Here is a 17,670-nt window from a genome sequence, read left to right on the forward strand (position 1 = left end):
CAATGGACAATATAATCCAGAGGATGAGCTCGGTTATACAATTCCCATCAAATTTCGTCTTGAATGCATTATTTACACCTGCACTGTTTTGATGACGTTGAAATTAATGATCGTCCGCCATAAAAAGAAAGTCTTCTGTAATCGTTAGACTACCACTGTTTGGTTTAGGTTACTCTCCCACATTTAGATCCAAGTCCACACAATAAAAACGAGTTAAACTATTAAAATATTTAGCACTTTCATGTCGAAAATGATTTCGTATTTTGTCATTTGGTGTTGTCAGTCCATTTTCTTCTTTTCCCTGCAGGCTTGTTTTGTTGTGCTCCATATCTTTGTCAGATTGATTGATCTGGTTTGACTATAGACTTATCTAATGATTTATCCACACAAACCTCTGTTCTCTAACCACTGTAATTAGAGCTGCTGCACTCATTTGATTTGGATCTCATACAGTATGAACTAACGTATAAACAATTATACATTTTGTGGTTATTAATTCTATCATAGCTTATATATTTATACACTTGAACCTACCTAATACTGGTTGCAAAATGTATTCATCCTTTGGCTCTAAAATAAAACTTTAGGGTCTGAATTAATAGCTACATTATAGTTATAATAGCATTTAAATAGAAAAATACACCTAAAACATTCTTAAATCTTGTAGTATGTAATGATATTTCTTTGCCATGTGGCGATTATCGGCTCTATATCATGTAGTTTATGCTTCTGTAATCTTTGGCTCCATCACACATTATAACCTACATGCTGAGTAGGCCATTGGCTCATGGCTGCACATTTTTCTGTGCATTTGCGCGTGCTGTGGTGCGTTGAGGGCTGCCTGCATATGACAGAGGAATATTTAAATGTCTTGTGTTTTAATTGACGCTCGAACTAGAACTGTAGCTCAGAAACGAGGAACAGCCCCCATCTACCGGCAGCGTCTCCTCTGTCTCCTCTGCACGCTGCAGACAGTCCGGAGCTCCTCAGCCTGCACTCTGCACAGGGATCTCACACAGCACAGCCTCAGGTAAGAGCTTCTCTATAGTAGCTATATGTCTTCTTAGGAAAAATAAGAGATTTATTAACAAAAATATAAATCAAAACGGCGGGAGGAAAGCGTGTGAAGCAATGCGCGACTGATGTAATGCATGATAAATAAATACAGTGACATAGGTAATGGTCTCAGGGATGAGAAGGAAGGTGAGCCCACCTAAACTCACTCTTCTTATGCTATATTTTTATTTGCGGAATTTTGTAAACAAATATTTTTAGGCTGACATAAATCTTAATGATATAAATGTATAAACAAGGTATTTGCACGAAGTATTAAAGACATTTAAGATCTATGGACGGTACAGGGGGAAATATAATGTGACGCTTTTTTGAAAATATAGGCTAAGTAATTTTGTTTTAATAGCTGAGATATAATATTATTTTTATTATTATTTTAAATGGTAAAAGTCCGTGGCCCACTGAGCCATCCTGGGTGTACACGCCATTGTAAACATGGTTGTTAATACTGTTTTAATTTCACTTTTTTCTGTTTTCTTCTTCTTCTTCTTCTTTTTAAAAGGCGCCCAGGTTTTAAACGAAGCACGGTAATATAGAGGAATAATCAGCAAGTATTATGCGTTTTTTTCAAGCCTTAATTTGGTCAAACAAGATCACAAATCTAAAATTAGGGCAAATCATTCTCATTAACTAAACGAAAAATGACACAACATCGCCCAGATTAACTTACTTCCATTTATTTTAAGCCAGTAACGACATGTGATAGGTAACATACAATAACTAGATGGATAAATTAAAGACATATATTTAGAAAAAACATTAAAAAACAGAATTATTATTTCAAATTCAGGCACTTAGTTTTGATAAAAGGTTGATTTCACGTATTGTAGCCTATCTCTGCAGAAAATGGTGACATTATGAGATGATTACAGAAAGCAAAACAAGTCATTAGTATATTGCCTCCTATTTAGTAACATCCCAATTAGATGCAAAAGAAAGGAAACAAAACAACACGACAACAAAAAGACATTATTCCCTCAGCCCCTTGTGTTCACTGACACATTGTTAAACCCTCTTCAGTCAAATGAAATGTCACTGCTGGAGGCAACGGGTCAAATCAGTATTCTTTATCGACATTAACGGTATGATAGATGTCTTCATAAAAAAAAAAAACAACGAACATATACGCGATGTAATATGTGTCCAAATTGGGGAAATCAGTTGTTGCCTTTCTCTTTTTATTTCCGGAGAAGATTTAAGGGGAGAGGTGGGGGCAAAAAACAGCAGCCAGATTAAATATCACACAGAGTTGAGTTGATCATTCCTCTCAGGGTGTCTGTGTCCAGGTGAAATGAAATCCGTGTGTCCTTTTCACCGCTCTCTCGCTGGTGCTGAGACACTGACAGAGCGCACAGCTGCAGGTCCAGGCCGTCCAGGAGGGTTACAGCCTTGTCTTATAGCGCTGTTATCAAGGGGCCTCCAATTAAAGCCAACACAACTTCATGGTGTGTGTGTGTATGTGTGTGTGTGTGTGTGTGGAAGGAGGAGGAGGAGGGGGGGTGCACACATGAGATAATGTAACACGTCTTGAGATGAAGCATCCACACCTGCAAACCCCCCTGAGCCTCAGTAAATCTATTAATGGGACCAAAGCCGAGTCACAGATTGAGCCAGGGTGTATTGTTTTATGGCAAAAAAAAAAAAAAAAATCTTCAGTCATCGACCTTGCCTCGTTGTCCAAGATTTCAGCTGCAAAGGCCTGTGTTGTGTTTGTCAAAAAAACAGACCTTGAGCTGCTTCATTTGGGTTTGTTGTCATCATATTTGGCCTGTGTAGCCAACTACAGGACGGTAAAACCATTCAGTCTGGCTTTCTTTTTAAAAGAAAATGCGTTACAGAGTTTTCACACCCTTTAAAACTGACACAGATAGATCTTTATAGTGCAGCTTCACAGCCGCCTGGATAACGTAGATTATATCACGTCAGTTATAAAAGAGATTTGTAAAACATTTTCTGAAAATATGTAATAACTAGAGGGGATTTCCATGTGGTGACCACTGACTGGAGGTGTTTTTTTCTTTTACATTTCATCTCTCTACATGCTTCTCGTTGTATATCCTGTAAGATAAATTAAATATGTTTACAGTTACAATCCTGTTTCTGCTTTCATAAAAAATCAACTCTCCTGTATATGTAACACGGTTCTGGCCTATTTCAAGAGACAGAGAAAAGACAAGAGCCGTGTTAATGAACGCTCTGCCACTGAATAATTCCTGTTTCAAATGAGCGTTTAAATGGAGACCAAAATTGATCCCGCACTGCAAACACTCGCCTACATTTATATAAAAGAGGTGTTTGCTTCGTCGCCACATCAAATTAAGCTTATTATACATGAAGCATCACACGTTAAGTGCTTAGAAAAAAGAAAAAACTGGAGTGTGGTTATCTTATTTGAGTGAAGAGGTTGTCATGGCGTAAAGAATTGCTTTTATTTTTTTAACCAAAAAAAATCTCATTCATTTGTGTTAAAAAAAAACTCTTTTCTTTCAAATTGTTTAATGCAATCTGTCCCCGCCCTCTAGCCTATCACTGATCACTGCCCCGCCCCAAACAACATATACCACACAGACACACAGTTATAATGTTATTTTGGGACAACCAAACCACCTGATTAAGGACAAATTAAATTGTTAAATTTTTTTTTCAAAATAATGTAATATAATAATAAAAATCAGGCTCATAATTAAATCAAATAAACTATCTTCAAAGAGCACGTCATCTATACTCATTGATGTCTATTTCTGACCCTTTTAATAACACTTTTTCATGATACTTTATATGCGTATTATTTGTTCGAGGCGATGTTAAACAAATGAAATATTTACACTTGAAAAAAAGTCAATTTCAGTTTTATGCAACTTATGACTACACTCCAGCTTCCTCTCCTGTAAATGGGGGAATAAAAGTAATGAAAATGTCAATACCATAAAGTAGTGGTCCTTCGCGCAGCCAGAATCGGGAGTTTTTGAGGGAAGAGTGACAGCTCTTTGTTGCTGAATAGAAATCAGTGGCGATGGAGGGAGAGAGAGAGAGAGAGGAGAGAGAGAGAGGGAGTGAGAGAGAGAGAGAGAGAGAGGGAGACAGAGAGAGAGGAGAGAGAGAGAGAGAGAGAGAGAGGGGGGAACTCCTCCTACCAAATTATTCAGACTGGGCAGGCTTTGCTCTCTTCACAAATAGGACACGGTTCTCAAATCCAGGCAGTCCCAACCTGACCTCCAAGCACCGAGGAACCCCTGACTGGGAAATCGGGAGAGAGAGAGAGAGAGAGAGAGAGAGTGAGAGAGAGAGAGAGAGAGAGAGAGAGAGAGAGAGAGAGAGAGAGAGAGAGAGAGAGAAATCACTAAAAAAGAAACAACAAAAACTTTGTGTCTTTATTTTTGGCGAGTGTTTACACTGTAGCCCCCCCCCTCCCCTCCTCCTCCCTCCCCATCACCACTACCACTTCCACACCGGTTTGTCGCATCAGTTGGACTATATATTTTTCCTGGAGGAGAGACATTCACGGAAGAAGGAAAAAGCTGGTGCACCACCACCACCACCACCACCACCACCACTACCACCACTCCTCCTGTCCCACCCATGTTGTAGTTTCTTCGGGGTTTTTTTTTCCTTTTCTTTTCTTTTCTTCCAGTTGCCTTTGCACTCAAGCGAGGAGGTGATCTGAATCTTTGGGGTTGTGTTGTTTTGTGTGCCTCTCTCAGAGCCTCTAAGCCCATTTGGATGCGCTGAGAGAGCGGGGCGCAGCGCTGCAGTACAGTACAGTATATGGAAGTTGTGGGCTGCAAGACAGAGGCAGGCAGTTGCACGTTGCGTCCAGGACCGGGAGCCATGCTTTTCCACGGGATCTCCGGGGATCACATCCAAGGGATCATGGAGGAGATGGAGAGAAGGTCGAAAACGGAGTCGCGCCTGGCGAAGGGCATGCAGCTCAACGGGAGGGAGTCGGTAAGAGCTAGCTCGACCTGTGTTTGCATTAATATAAAACTCTTTTTTTTTTTTATAACCTCCGCCGCCGCTGCTGCTGCGTTAACCACGACTGTGGCATCGTCGACGTGCAAGGAAACGTGCAATTGTTTTTTGGAGTAGGAAGGAGACCAGATAGAAATTTCCACCTACGCCTTTTTGTTCAGTTCAGATAAGAATAATTTGTTCTAAACCTTTATCCACAATTCCTTTTCTCTTGGATTGTGAATTTCACTTTGATAGTTTAAATGTCCTAATAGCTCCTCAATTATCTGCACAAAAGAATTAGTAAAAACGGTAACTGGCCACAACTTGACATGTTGTTCTCTGCAAACATATTTAGGACATACAGTATTACCCTTGTCATCATAAATAATGTCTAAGCCTATTGAGCTGTATTATTTTGTTTGTTGACAACTAATTTAGCAATTTCAGTTGTGGCAGTTACATATCTACAAATAACTGTTGACAAAAACATGTTGATTTATTATGATGATGATTATTAATATTATTATATTTGTGCTTTTTGCTTTTAACTGAAACAAATAGTTGTTAATATTTTAAAATATGTTTCTGTCCAAAACTGTTAAAGTGAATTTGTTTTGAATTTGCCTACGAAGAAAAATATCGATAAAACTAATGAGATGTTAGGTTATCAATGTAAATTTTATTCAAACTTATCGATATTCACTTAATTTCACAAAATCAGTGGTTTCATAAATGGTCTTTCTTCCCTCGGTGGGGCCTGCTGTCACACCAAGCCTGTATTTGCTAACATCGAGTTTAGTTTGGTCTTCAAAAGGCCGTTTTATACTGGGAATATAGGGAAAATTTAAATATATCATGGCCAAAAAAAGCCACTGTAATCCTGTTGTTACTATTTTGAATCATTTACGTTGCATAAGATTTTCCTACCAGTCTGTTGAAGAAAGTAGTGGCCATCAGCTTTCTTCTCTCTCTCTGACCCAGACCATGCCTTCTATGAGCCCGGAGAAGCCTGCTCTGTGTGCCGGCTGTGGTGGCAAGATTTCGGATAGATACTACCTCCTGGCCGTGGACAAACAGTGGCACCTGCGGTGTCTCAAATGCTGTGAATGTAAACTAGCGCTGGAATCGGAGCTAACGTGTTTTGCCAAGGATGGGAGTATCTATTGCAAGGAGGATTACTACAGGTAAGAAAAATTAAGGTTAAGCATTTTATAAATTTACCCCACAAGTCTTCTATATATATATATAAAAGAAAAATGTAGTCCCCCTCTTTCTGTCAGTATGTCACGCACGCATGCACGCGCGTACACTCAGCCATGCACGCGGCGGGCCGTTTACTGTACGCTGCTGGCTTTATAGGAAAATGCTTTTTAAACTCTTAAATAAACAAACAACAACTATTTTAGGGAAAAAACATTAAAGAACCACTGTTAGCCCTTATTCAACAGGCTGTGGTTGTTCACCAGGATTTATGCTGAAGACTTTTGGCCCAATTAGGCCTCAATCTTGTGTGAATAAAATATAATAGTATCGAAAACAATCTCCCAAGAGCCCTGCAGAGTGTTAAGGAGGAATGTGAATTTGTATTTTTATTTATTTGTGGTTCAGATGGAGCTAATAGTTTCTAAATCTCTGACTGCAGTGTAAAACTGCATCTCTGAATCTATATGTGTCACCTCATTAGAAACAAAAGAGCACAGTGTTGTGCATTTGTGTTTGTGCGATTTCAGCCTCCTTTGTGTCTTTTGTCAGTATGTACAGCGGCTATATGGAAAATAACCAATGAAAAAATGGTGTTGTGAGTCAGATTTGTTGTCCCTGATTGTAACACGGGGTTATAGGCAACAATGCAGAGGCCAAAACGTTATGTAGCCTTTAATGCAGTATTATATGAAAAATAACCCATGAAAGAAAAGTGAGGCCGTTAAATACCAAGGCCAAAAGTGTTAGCTGTCTCGCCATTACTAGCATTTTGCCTACCAGTAGCCTTTAGTGTTTAATGTCAGTTAGCAATTGTATATTTTGTCACTGAGGCTGTAGCTGAACTTTTAAAAGCGAAAATATTCTTTAATCCACATACACAAAACAAAATGTTGCCCATACAAAAAGCCGTAACTCAGTTTCAGGCCAGACGTGGCTATTAGCTCACATTGTAATGTCAATGTATAGGCCTGTTATAGTAGGGCTATGAACAGTAAAACACTGACAGATATACACACCCCTCAAAGGCATATGTTAGCCGACTTTTAGCCTGACAGTGCAGGTTATGTTTAGGTTAACTTGCCCAGAGCTTCTGTCTTTGTGTTTGTCCCATTTGGTCGAGGTGTTTTGACGATTTGTCTGTTCCAGAAGGTTCTCCGTGCAGAGGTGCGCGCGCTGCCACCTCGGGATATCGGCCTCTGAGATGGTGATGCGAGCGCGCGACTCCGTGTACCACCTGAGCTGCTTCACGTGCACCACTTGCAACAAGACGCTGACTACGGGCGACCACTTCGGCATGAAGGACAGTCTGGTGTACTGCCGGCTCCACTTCGAGACGCTGGTGCAGGGACCGGACTATCACCCCCAGCTCAACTTCGCCGAGCTGGCAGCCAAGGGCGGCGGCCTCACCCTCCCTTACTTTAACGGCACCGGCACGGCACAGAAGGGAAGGCCGCGCAAGAGGAAGAGTCCGGCCATGGGGATAGATATACCCAGCTATAACACAGGTGAGACAGCATGCTGCTTAGACCAGGGCCTCACGTCAAGTATGGACAAACACACATTAGAAAACAACTTACATTCAGTCTGCAAGAGGAGGTCATGATTAAGTTTAGTGCAGAATTGACCTGTAGCGTAAAACTGTTTACCCAAATAGTATGTAGACAGGCCTAGCAGTGGGACGGTGAAATCTGCAGTAAAACACACCGAAATTACTGTGAATGTAAACATTGAACTATTTCTTAAGTAGGCTACACGCCTCTGGGAGACATTGAATGACCGAACTTTACTATATTTGCTATATTGTAGTTTTTGTATTCTTCATTAAAATCTAATGACTCTGCTGAGAAATACGACATCAGGAAAATTAAGTCAAAATTACACACACGAATACGTAAATAAATAAACAAATAAATAAGTCATTTCATTAATATGATTCAGTTTTTCATCTTAATTTCTAGGTAGGTTTTGTTTCCATTACGCACAAAGACCCTCGCTTGTTAATCCAGATAGTTCCTAAATGCTCCAGCTGTAACAGTTGTAGCTCTGCCTTACATTTCTGAAATGAATACATCCGTCCTGTAGGCTATGAAAATATAAGTGAACATTGTCTGCGTGTAACGGCTTCTGCAGCCGTGGGCTAATTGATCAGCTTTCTGTCCACGCGTCTTTTACGCACAGTTTCTGTGTTTGCAACTTTGGCGTGTGTTGCAACGAGAATGATCGAAATCTGACCTCGCCGTCAACTTGCGCATCGACTTTTATCATTAAGGCTTATATTAGGTCAAAATAGATGAATAGAGTTGGTTTGAGGGGGGTAAATTAAGTTTGCGTAAAAATTGTAGCCAAATAAAAATAATGTTTTGTCTGTCTTTGACTTCTGTTGGGGGTAGAAAAAACATCGCAGTCTACATTAAGCTACTGTTAAATAGGTTTCATCTCAGATCTTGCATTGAATCGCTGAATGTTATAACCCGACCCCCACCCCCCCCCTGCAGCGTCCCCATTTTGTTGTCGCTTTCTGCGAATTAGTGTGCGGTTGAGAAAGTTTGTCATTGTGCGCCAAGTTTCCTCTGTTCCTGCTGAATAGGGAGGAATAAGGGTAATCTGCGCGTTAATTGTTCTTCGTTAATTGGAGGTGACGTTGGAATCCCTGGCCTCCTGTGCGGCGGTCAGCACAGTTCTCAGGGACACAGCAGCGCCGTGCAGAGGGGCCTGCTGCAGGGAGAGGCCAGGGGCTGAAAAACACAGCACTGTACAGTCAGCGCTCCGGTTGAAAGGGCTTTGGTTTGTTATTCGTAAACACAATTCCAAGAGATTATGCAAATCCTAAAGTTCTCATGGATGATTTAATAGGAAATAGCTATAGTAGTCCTGTGATTTTTCTTTAATAGGACGACATGCCAACCACAGAAAAGCTTTAAAACATCAACCACAACAGGTAAAAAAAAAAAAAATGCACAAAAGAAAATCCCATAGTAATGGAAAAAGGCATAAAATAAAATACAGTGAGATAATGTCCCTGTGAAGTCATTATTAAGCAGCACAGACACAGTAATGTCCCAGTGGGAATATTATATTTTTCATTTGGGATATTTAAATAGGTGGAAGAAGAATAGACTAGAATAGAATAGAATAAAATAGAATATATTCATATTTCAAAAGAAGCTTATTGGCTTTTTATGCTTGAGTGCCTTTTTTTTTTGGTTTGTTTTTTTAAATGTTGTAAATGTTATAATTCTGTGATGGATTTTTGACCACCACATACGATTCAAATTAGCCACTAACTTGGATATAAAAAAAATGTAATGAAAAAACAAAAACTGAGATTAATTTAGATCGGAAACAACTGCAAGATTTAGTCTTTATTTTCTCTTTTCCAAAGTGCTCTTTTTTTTTCTATGCTGGGATATAATATCCCACACACACACACACACACACACCCACACCCACACACACACACACACACACACACACCCCTCATTTCAGTCTCACACTGTTTGGTAGGTTAATATATCATTCTGCAGATCAGGAAACTCATATTCATGACAAATAGGATGAGGTTTTGTTTGAGGTTTTGTTTCTTCTGTAGCGAGCACATTCATGTTTGTTTCCACCAGGGAAAGGTGTGGGTCTACTGTGTATTCCACACCACTCAGTAAAGTTTGGTCTTGTTTGGATATAGAGACCCCTAGTGGGTAATATCAAGTGAAACACAATCCAGTGAAGGCTGGAACAGAAGAGCATAGATGTCAATGATTGTCATATTAATTGTGTGTATAGATGTCAGAAGAAGTCTCATATAACAAAAAACATCACTCACACTATTGTAACATGGACCATAACATATCGCCATGTAGAATAGTAAATCTGTACCTCCTTTATTTAAAATGATCTGTTATTTTCCATGACCCAGTAATTGATGTGTGGGAAAGTGTTTGCACTGCATCCTCATGATAAAGTGTTGGCATAATTCATTTGAGATTTTTTCAGCCACTGAGAAAAACAACTGGTCAGCATTTCGGTTACAAGAAAACAAAGAAATCAATACAACCTACTATATAATTTAGAAATCCTATGCTTATTGTTTGTTGGCTAGTTCTTCTCTCTGCATCTGCAGTAAAGTAAGAGTTGAGATCTTATAACACCTGTTCTTGCTTAGAAACTAGATTCTATAGTAAAATTAAAAATCAATAAAGAATCAGTGTTCATTGAGGGTGTTTTCGCTGTGTATTTACAGTCACTCATTTCCTAATTTAACTTACAAGTATTTATGTGACGTTGGGATTTTCACTGGCGCAACAGTATGGTATTTTTGCAGAGATTGCATTTATAAAAAAAATATCCCACTAAAGTTGCGTGTTAAGAATTTTTTTCTTAATACAGTGATAAATGTTCCAACAGCACTGTTTCGCCGTGCACGCATTTAATTTAGTGTATCCGTTTTTTGCACCATCTTTAAGTATTTTACACATACTAATCTATTGACAAATGAGGCCCATTAGGCCTATTAATCTTTGCAAACACCAGCAGAAATAATTTATCCCAGTCCCAGTGTGTGTTTAAAATACATCTACTTGCTTTGTTTGAAATCTACAACTGCAGTTTATGTTAAACCACAATAACTGAAATATCTAATTATACACATGTAAAGAGCCTAAATTAATTTCATTTTTATCTGTTCATTCACTTTTTTCACTGTCGCTGATTCACATATTCTTATTACATTTAAATACACTAAACCCTCATTTAATGACATGCAGGTATAACAATTATAACATAACAAGTCAATGGAAATTAATGAAACTACAGTCATTTCTCTCTCTGCTAAAATTGACATGCAACAATATTTTAAATTCAATATTTGGCTGTAAAACTAGTGTAACATCTCATTAGTCGCCAGTGCAAATAATTTGATTTAAGCAGCTTCTGGGTTTGAATAACATTAACTTGATACTGGAGTAATCCTCTTTATTACCAGTCAGTCGTCTATCACTTGTCTCAAGAAAATCCTTGGGTGGAGTAAACTTTCACGTAAATTAAACTAAATCCCTTGCTGAGTTTAATTTTTATTTACAGTTTTTGAAGTCCTTTCAGACATTCAGCCGTCCCTGTGCTCTGCTCTTTGCCCTCTCAGGCTGTAACGAGAACGACACCGATCACTTGGACCGGGACCAGCAGTCCTACCCTCCAACACAGAAGACCAAACGCATGCGGACCTCCTTCAAGCACCATCAGCTGCGGACAATGAAATCCTACTTTGCCATCAACCACAACCCAGATGCCAAGGACTTAAAGCAGCTGGCCCAGAAAACAGGCCTCACTAAGAGAGTTCTACAGGTAAGCAGAGAGCCATTCTTCTTACTGATCTGATCACCCCCATATCTGTGTCTGCACCCCACTCCTCCTCCATGTCCCTCTCATTTCACACCCAAATTATCACTAAAGTCATCTTTTTGTTTTTGTTTGTTTGATTGGTCCATTTAGTCATTAGATGTATATCCAGGGGTTTTTTTATCTGAAATTTTGTAGATCTTTAAATGTTATTTTTTTTGGGAAAGAAAGGAGAAAAGTAGTTCCTAAGCGTAGAAAGCTAAGTGTTAAACTGTAGATAATATTATTTATAATGAGAGTGCACATGTCCTTTTTATCTGTGGAACTGAAGTAAACTCTCACAGATAAAATATTTAAAATAATGGGATACTTTTTGATTGCTATTAAAATCCACACTCTTGTATTCAGTGTTCAGGTGCTAACTGGTTCATTGTTCTCTGCCCCTAAAGCTCAAAATAATGTATGAAAATTGCCATAAATTGCCATATATATACATAAGGCAACTTGATACAGTAATAGCTGTGATAACATGTAATGTAAACTACTGTATATTCATGGAGAGAAATGATACTTTCTTTTTTAAAAAATAATTCCTACTTAAACACAAAAAGTAAAAGCCACACTGGGATTGGTTTGCAGGTTTGGTTCCAAAACGCAAGAGCCAAATTCAGAAGGAACGTTTTGCGACAGGAGAATGGAGGTGTTGATAAGGCTGATGGCACCTCACTCCCTCCACCCTCATCCGAGAGTGGGGCCCTGACCCCCCCCTCCAGCGCGGCCACACTAACAGACCTGACAAACCCCTCTATCACTGTAGTGACCTCCGTCACCTCTAGTTTGGACAGCCATGATTCGGGGAGCCCTTCGCAAACTACCTTGACAAACCTTTTCTAACAAGCTATCTCTAGCAGACTGATTTTTATTTTATCTGATTTTTTTGTTTTGGTTTTTTTTCTTTTTTCTTTTTTTTTTTTTTTTTTTTTTAAATTTTCTTTCCTCAATTTACATTTTATTTTTTTAAGTGACACCTTTAAATCAACCAGAGACAGCTCCTTGGAACAGAAAGTGCTGTACTGTGTACACAAACAAGAACAACAAGAGCAAGAACAGCAGCGACCACATTAAAACACAAGAAAATCATTTTAATGTGTAGCATTTGAAACCGCATGGCAGCCGTGTCTGTAGTTGACTTACAGTATGCAGAGATTGATTCTGGACGGGACATTTTGAAGTTGAAAGCATTAGAAAATTGTCATGGATTCCACAATTCACTGGAAAAAAATAAGTTAACTCGAAGCTTGTTTGGAAAACTAGAATTCTTTTTTACTTGATTTGACTTTATTTGTACATTTGTTTTGAATTATGATAAAGTGAGCCCTTCCTAATTTATGGTTAATTGGTAATTTTAAAATAATATGACTATTTTGCCCTCAGAAACCTGTATATGTATGCACTGTGTTCGCACTATCCAATTTAAAGATTTTTTTTTTCTGTTTTTGAATAATTTGGGAAATAAACTTGTAGAATGTTCTGTATATGGGTAACTCCAGAAAACAGGCTTTAATTATTTCCGAATGTTTCAGTCTTTAGACTGAGTTGGATGGAATCAGACATTGGGATATCTCACAGAGCTACATGTTAAACATCTAAATTGGATTTCCTAAGCACCTAACTATTGCAGCTTATATGGCGGGTAGATGCTGAAACCACAACATAACGTTTTGTCTTGATTCAAAACTCTACTGTGATAAAGAGAAAGAAGCAAATCCCACAATCTGTACAGTGGTAACTGTTCAACATGTAATGCAGTCACATTGACAGAAATGGTTTGATAATTAGAGATCAGGAAGAGAAATTCCGATTGGAGAGCAGTTTATGGGCACTGTTGTAATCGATTGTTTTCATGACAGAGCACTTTTTCGGATTTGTTGGCCTCATAGATTAGCCGTAGTCAAATGGATACTAGCAAACATATCCATAGACCCACAGATAAACTCAATTGCACAGTGACAATATACTGCCCGGTGAAAAGTGCATTATAGTTTTTATCATGTTGCTCAGGGTAACGATGTGATTTTAAAAGGGAAAAGGAGTAGGGGTGAGAAATTAAGTGGTTGCAACGTTGCAAGCTAGATTTGTAGAGCTGACATGAACATTCAAATGACCTCAGATAGGTGGAGTCGTAAGAGGCAGCCAGTGGGAAATCATTGTCCATGTGTTCTCCTTTTTGGCCATATTTATACTTTCTTTAATGACACTTGCCACTGAACAGACCAAAAACATGTTTCTTCTGGCTGAAAGATAGAGATAAAAGAAAGAGAAAGAGAGCAAATCTTCAATGGAGTTGATACATTTCATTGTGAGCGTCACAATTTGTTCTATTGTAGAACAAAGTGGTACTCTAGATCTACTTAATGAAGTAGATGCCTAACTCAGTTCTACTATGTGCCTTATGCTATAACTTGGGAGAAAGTTTGTGAAATTCAGGATATATGTGTTCTTTGTTAACTGATTCACATCCTTTTGACGCCTCACTAGTTTTGTACTGTTTTGCATCTTATTTTCGAAGATCTTTTTATGGTGTATCCTGTTAAAAAGGGGGCAGCGATGTCACAGAAAGCATTTGTGCACTCTTTCAGATATAGTTGGGTAATCCAAGAACCTTATATATTGATCTTCGTGTTAATAGTTGAGTACAGTAAGTGTTCTATCAAGATTGTCCATGTTTCCCTGTTTCTTGATAAAGATGGTGTATAGAAACTATTTCCCCCTAAATATTTATGGACCAAACGGTTGTTATATATCTTATTAAATTTGTGTGAATAAAAAATACTTTGCTTTAAATGGGTTTTATTTTTCATTACACTTGCCATTTTTGTGTTCTTTCTTGAATACAATTTTCGTTTCTCACATCAACAAAAGAGAAAGCATTCAGTTATTAATGACCAGTTAAACGTCGTTCCTCATTTTTGCTTCCATTTTTAATTTCTATTTCCTATTTTATGATGTTTATGGTTTTTAACGTAATGCCCCATGGATTTGCATCTAAACCCTGCAGTCAAAAACATGAAATTGCTTTTTAATGCATGAACATGGCTTTAAAATTTAAATCAAAGGAATGCTGCAAAGCATATATTGATATATATCTATATACATATGCAGTATATATTTATGCATAACATATTGGTAAACCTAAAATGAATTAAGAGTAAATGCAGACCCCGTAAAGCCAGGTTGCTCTGTAGTTAATATATTCTTACTCTATCATTTCTTTCAGGGAGAACAAATCTTGGGGCATTACAGCCATACATCCCGACGTTTGAAAATTCCCTAAAGTATTAACAGAAGGGGAAAACTTTGATGGGAATTCCTCACCATTGAAGACAAAGACAATATTAGGATAAGATGATAGAATATTGAGAACAAATAAACAACATAAAACCTGTTTCAGCTGCAAATGTACAACAGATGATTTTTTCTAAACAAAAGTTTGTCCTGAATGTTTGAATCCATCAACGGAGGAGACCCCACTATGTATGATATTTATGATATCAATGTGAAAAAAAAAAAAAACTGTCTGTATTGGAATGGCACATGCACAAAAATGAAAATAAAATGTATTGTAACATAGTAAAAAAAAAAAAAAAAAAAAACCTCACAGAAAGGCATAGGATGTGGTTAAAAGACAGAAGGCATCCAACATGACCACAGTGTGAAACAAGAGACAGTATGGATGTTATTGGTACGAGCACACACACACTCACACACACACACACACACACACGACGACATGCAACCTTTCTCCCACTGCCTTGCTCCTATGTAAGCACAATATATACTGTACATTCCCGCAATCCTTGCTCTCCACCATACACACTGTTACACACACACACACACATACAAACACAGACGAACACACACGCTGCTGCCCCCTTGCACCCCACCCAAGAATCAGCTTGCTAAATAGAAGTTTTCTTTTGTCACAAGTGTCATTTCGTAAACACATGGCCTCCTTGAAACTCGGCAGCAGGATGCCCATCAAATATGATGAGTGTATGAAGAGGACTGCAGAGCTGGAGCTTTGCCATCTGGCTGTACCGAGGGAAGGAAGTGAAAAAACAAAGCAGATAAAGAAGAGATTCTCATTTTGCATGCGCCTCATCATCTTAACATTTTCCTTGAGATGTATATTATTTCCTTTGATTCATTGTATGATTCATTGTCAGCTGCAAAATAAAGCATATGAAAATGATGTCCCTGATGCCCATATAGTGGAAAAAAAAACAAATGTCACAGTGAGGACATGGATAGTAATGCTTCAAGCTTATTTCTACTTGACATTCAGCTTACTGTAGAGGGTATTGGTTTATTACTGTGGATGTACATGAAAGCAGTAGCTCTACTGCATGTCATAACATTCCTAAACATTTGGCTTCTACACTTAAGATTCACGCTTTTATAGATTATATTTCATCTGGCATTTTTACTATTTATAGCAAACAATATTTTTTTTCAGTTTAATTCCATTCAAACTCAAAAAAGTGATTTAAAAGTACGGTCACACACTTGCATACGTAACCATTTTTGTAATAACAGCTAAAATCAATTCGAGCAACATTTTATTGGCTAGTTTCATTTGAGTTATATCTCACATATATGTAGCAAATATGGATGAACAATGTAATATTCAAACAGTAATATAGACAAGAACATGATTTCTTTATTGTTGGTAGTGTACTATCTCATTACTTAGTATGAATGCTGGGTGTGTATACCATGTAAAGAAGGTGTGTTGAGAAAAAACAAGAGAAAGAAACAGGGTGAGAGAGAGAGAGAGAGAGACTGAAGCCACATGGGGACCAGTAAACAGGCTGGTGTTGAATTCCAACAATGTGGGAAACAGCAAACACTTCAGTCAGTCCAAGAGGAAACCTCAGTCGCTGGGGTGCCTGTGCGCTGTGGCAGCAGGGCTGTGTTCCCCGGGTCTGATGGGAGGACGGTGGGCGGGTTGACACCACAGAACTACAGGAAGCAGGGCTGGAGCAGAAACACAAACAAACACAGCCAGCCTTGCTCAGTTTTGGAGCTGAAGGATGAAAATTCTGGACAACATCATGGCCCCGTGTTGACAAGAATTTCAGGGGTTTGCTGTTGGGCTGCTGGTGACTGGAATGCATCTTATCGTTAACATTTGTGTGTGCATGAGTGTGTATGTGTGTGTGTGTGTGTGTGTGTGTGTGTATGTATTTGTATAACAAGCAATGCCTGATCAGCCTCCTCCTCACCAATGGGATTGCTTCACTCTAGTCAAGGTATTTTGTGTTTTATTTCCTAAGACATACAGTATATTAAAAAGATATGTATGAAGAAAGAATAGTTACATGTAAAAACACTGAGGCTAGCAGTGCTACAATCATGCATGTAATCTACTTGATATCATAGTGAGATAATCCTAATTTCAACCTCAGATGCTTACTTTTTCTATAATCTAAATGTAAAAAGATACATATCGTGTCACCTGTCTGTGCAGAGACCTCAGCAGGTAAGAAAGGAGGGCTCCTGCCAACTGACATCCTTATCTCTTCTTCCTGTTAAATGACAACCCTTGTGTACTATGACTGTACAAAAACAATGCTGACGATTTGCTGTCACACAGTTTGTTCATAAAGCTTGGGTGAGTGCGATATATATGACACAAAAAAATACATGAAATCCAGCACAAACATCCAAATAAAAGTGGGTCAATAATGAAAGATATACACCATTTATAGATGACACCAAAACAGATATGAATGGATGGTCATTCAAGACCGCTAGTTTGTAAAAGGAAAACGTAAAGATATTTTCAACATTTTAAATGTATCTACGGTAACACTTTACTGTAATCTCCCCTATTTGAGCATTTATAAGTAGTACATGAACAGTTTATGATTTGTAAATGGTTTTAAACATACTATAATGTAGATGTAAGCAGATCTAATCGATGTATGCATCAACAACAAAACTCCTGCTGTGGTCATCCATAAGTGGAGGCAGGTTCATAAACAGATCATGAATGACAATATAGTAAAACACAATTGTAATAATATAACATATGTCTTCACAGGAGAA

General features: G+C 38.3%; 1 protein-coding gene and 1 long non-coding RNA gene across 5 annotated transcripts; one reads left to right on the forward strand and one right to left on the reverse strand.

Moving 5' to 3' along the window:
• Positions 1-323: 323 nt before the first annotated feature.
• On the forward strand, positions 324-15,811 carry lhx9 (LIM homeobox 9). 4 transcript variants are annotated; one of them, XM_042417202.1, is made up of 6 exons: positions 324-1,030; positions 4,776-5,019; positions 6,007-6,209; positions 7,375-7,733; positions 11,363-11,565; positions 12,199-14,403. In XM_042417202.1, exons 2-6 carry the CDS (start codon positions 4,840-4,842, stop codon positions 12,451-12,453), a joined length of 1,200 nt encoding a protein of 399 aa, XP_042273136.1. In that variant the 5' UTR covers positions 324-1,030; positions 4,776-4,839; the 3' UTR covers positions 12,454-14,403. The 4 variants fall into 4 exon arrangements, with proteins under 4 accessions (XP_042273136.1, XP_042273138.1, XP_042273135.1 ...); XM_042417204.1 differs by lacking the exons at positions 324-1,030; positions 12,199-14,403 and adding an exon at positions 14,837-15,811 and having other exon boundaries at positions 4,442-5,019; XM_042417201.1 differs by lacking the exon at positions 324-1,030 and having other exon boundaries at positions 4,443-5,019.
• On the reverse strand, positions 1,504-6,038 carry LOC121900705. Its single transcript, XR_006097009.1, has 3 exons — positions 5,953-6,038; positions 4,209-4,311; positions 1,504-3,132 (listed from the first exon to the last, which is right to left on the reverse strand). It is a non-coding gene; the product is annotated as an uncharacterized LOC121900705 (long non-coding RNA).
• Positions 15,812-17,670: the final 1,859 nt, after the last annotated feature.

The sequence above is a fragment of the Thunnus maccoyii genome, chromosome 7, assembly GCF_910596095.1.
Source record: "Thunnus maccoyii chromosome 7, fThuMac1.1, whole genome shotgun sequence".
NCBI classification, from domain to species: domain Eukaryota; kingdom Metazoa; phylum Chordata; class Actinopteri; order Scombriformes; family Scombridae; genus Thunnus; species Thunnus maccoyii.

Excerpts from the sequence above, each read along its gene's own strand:
- lhx9 (XM_042417202.1), top strand. The coding sequence starts at position 4,840 with ATGGAAGTTGTGGGCTGCAAGACAGAGGCAGGCAGTTGCACGTTGCGT. Across the intron at positions 5,020-6,006 it reads AGCTCAACGGGAGGGAGTCG|ACCATGCCTTCTATGAGCCC; the intron begins GTAAGAGCTAGC and ends TCTCTGACCCAG. Across the intron at positions 11,566-12,198 it reads TCACTAAGAGAGTTCTACAG|GTTTGGTTCCAAAACGCAAG; the intron begins GTAAGCAGAGAG and ends ATTGGTTTGCAG.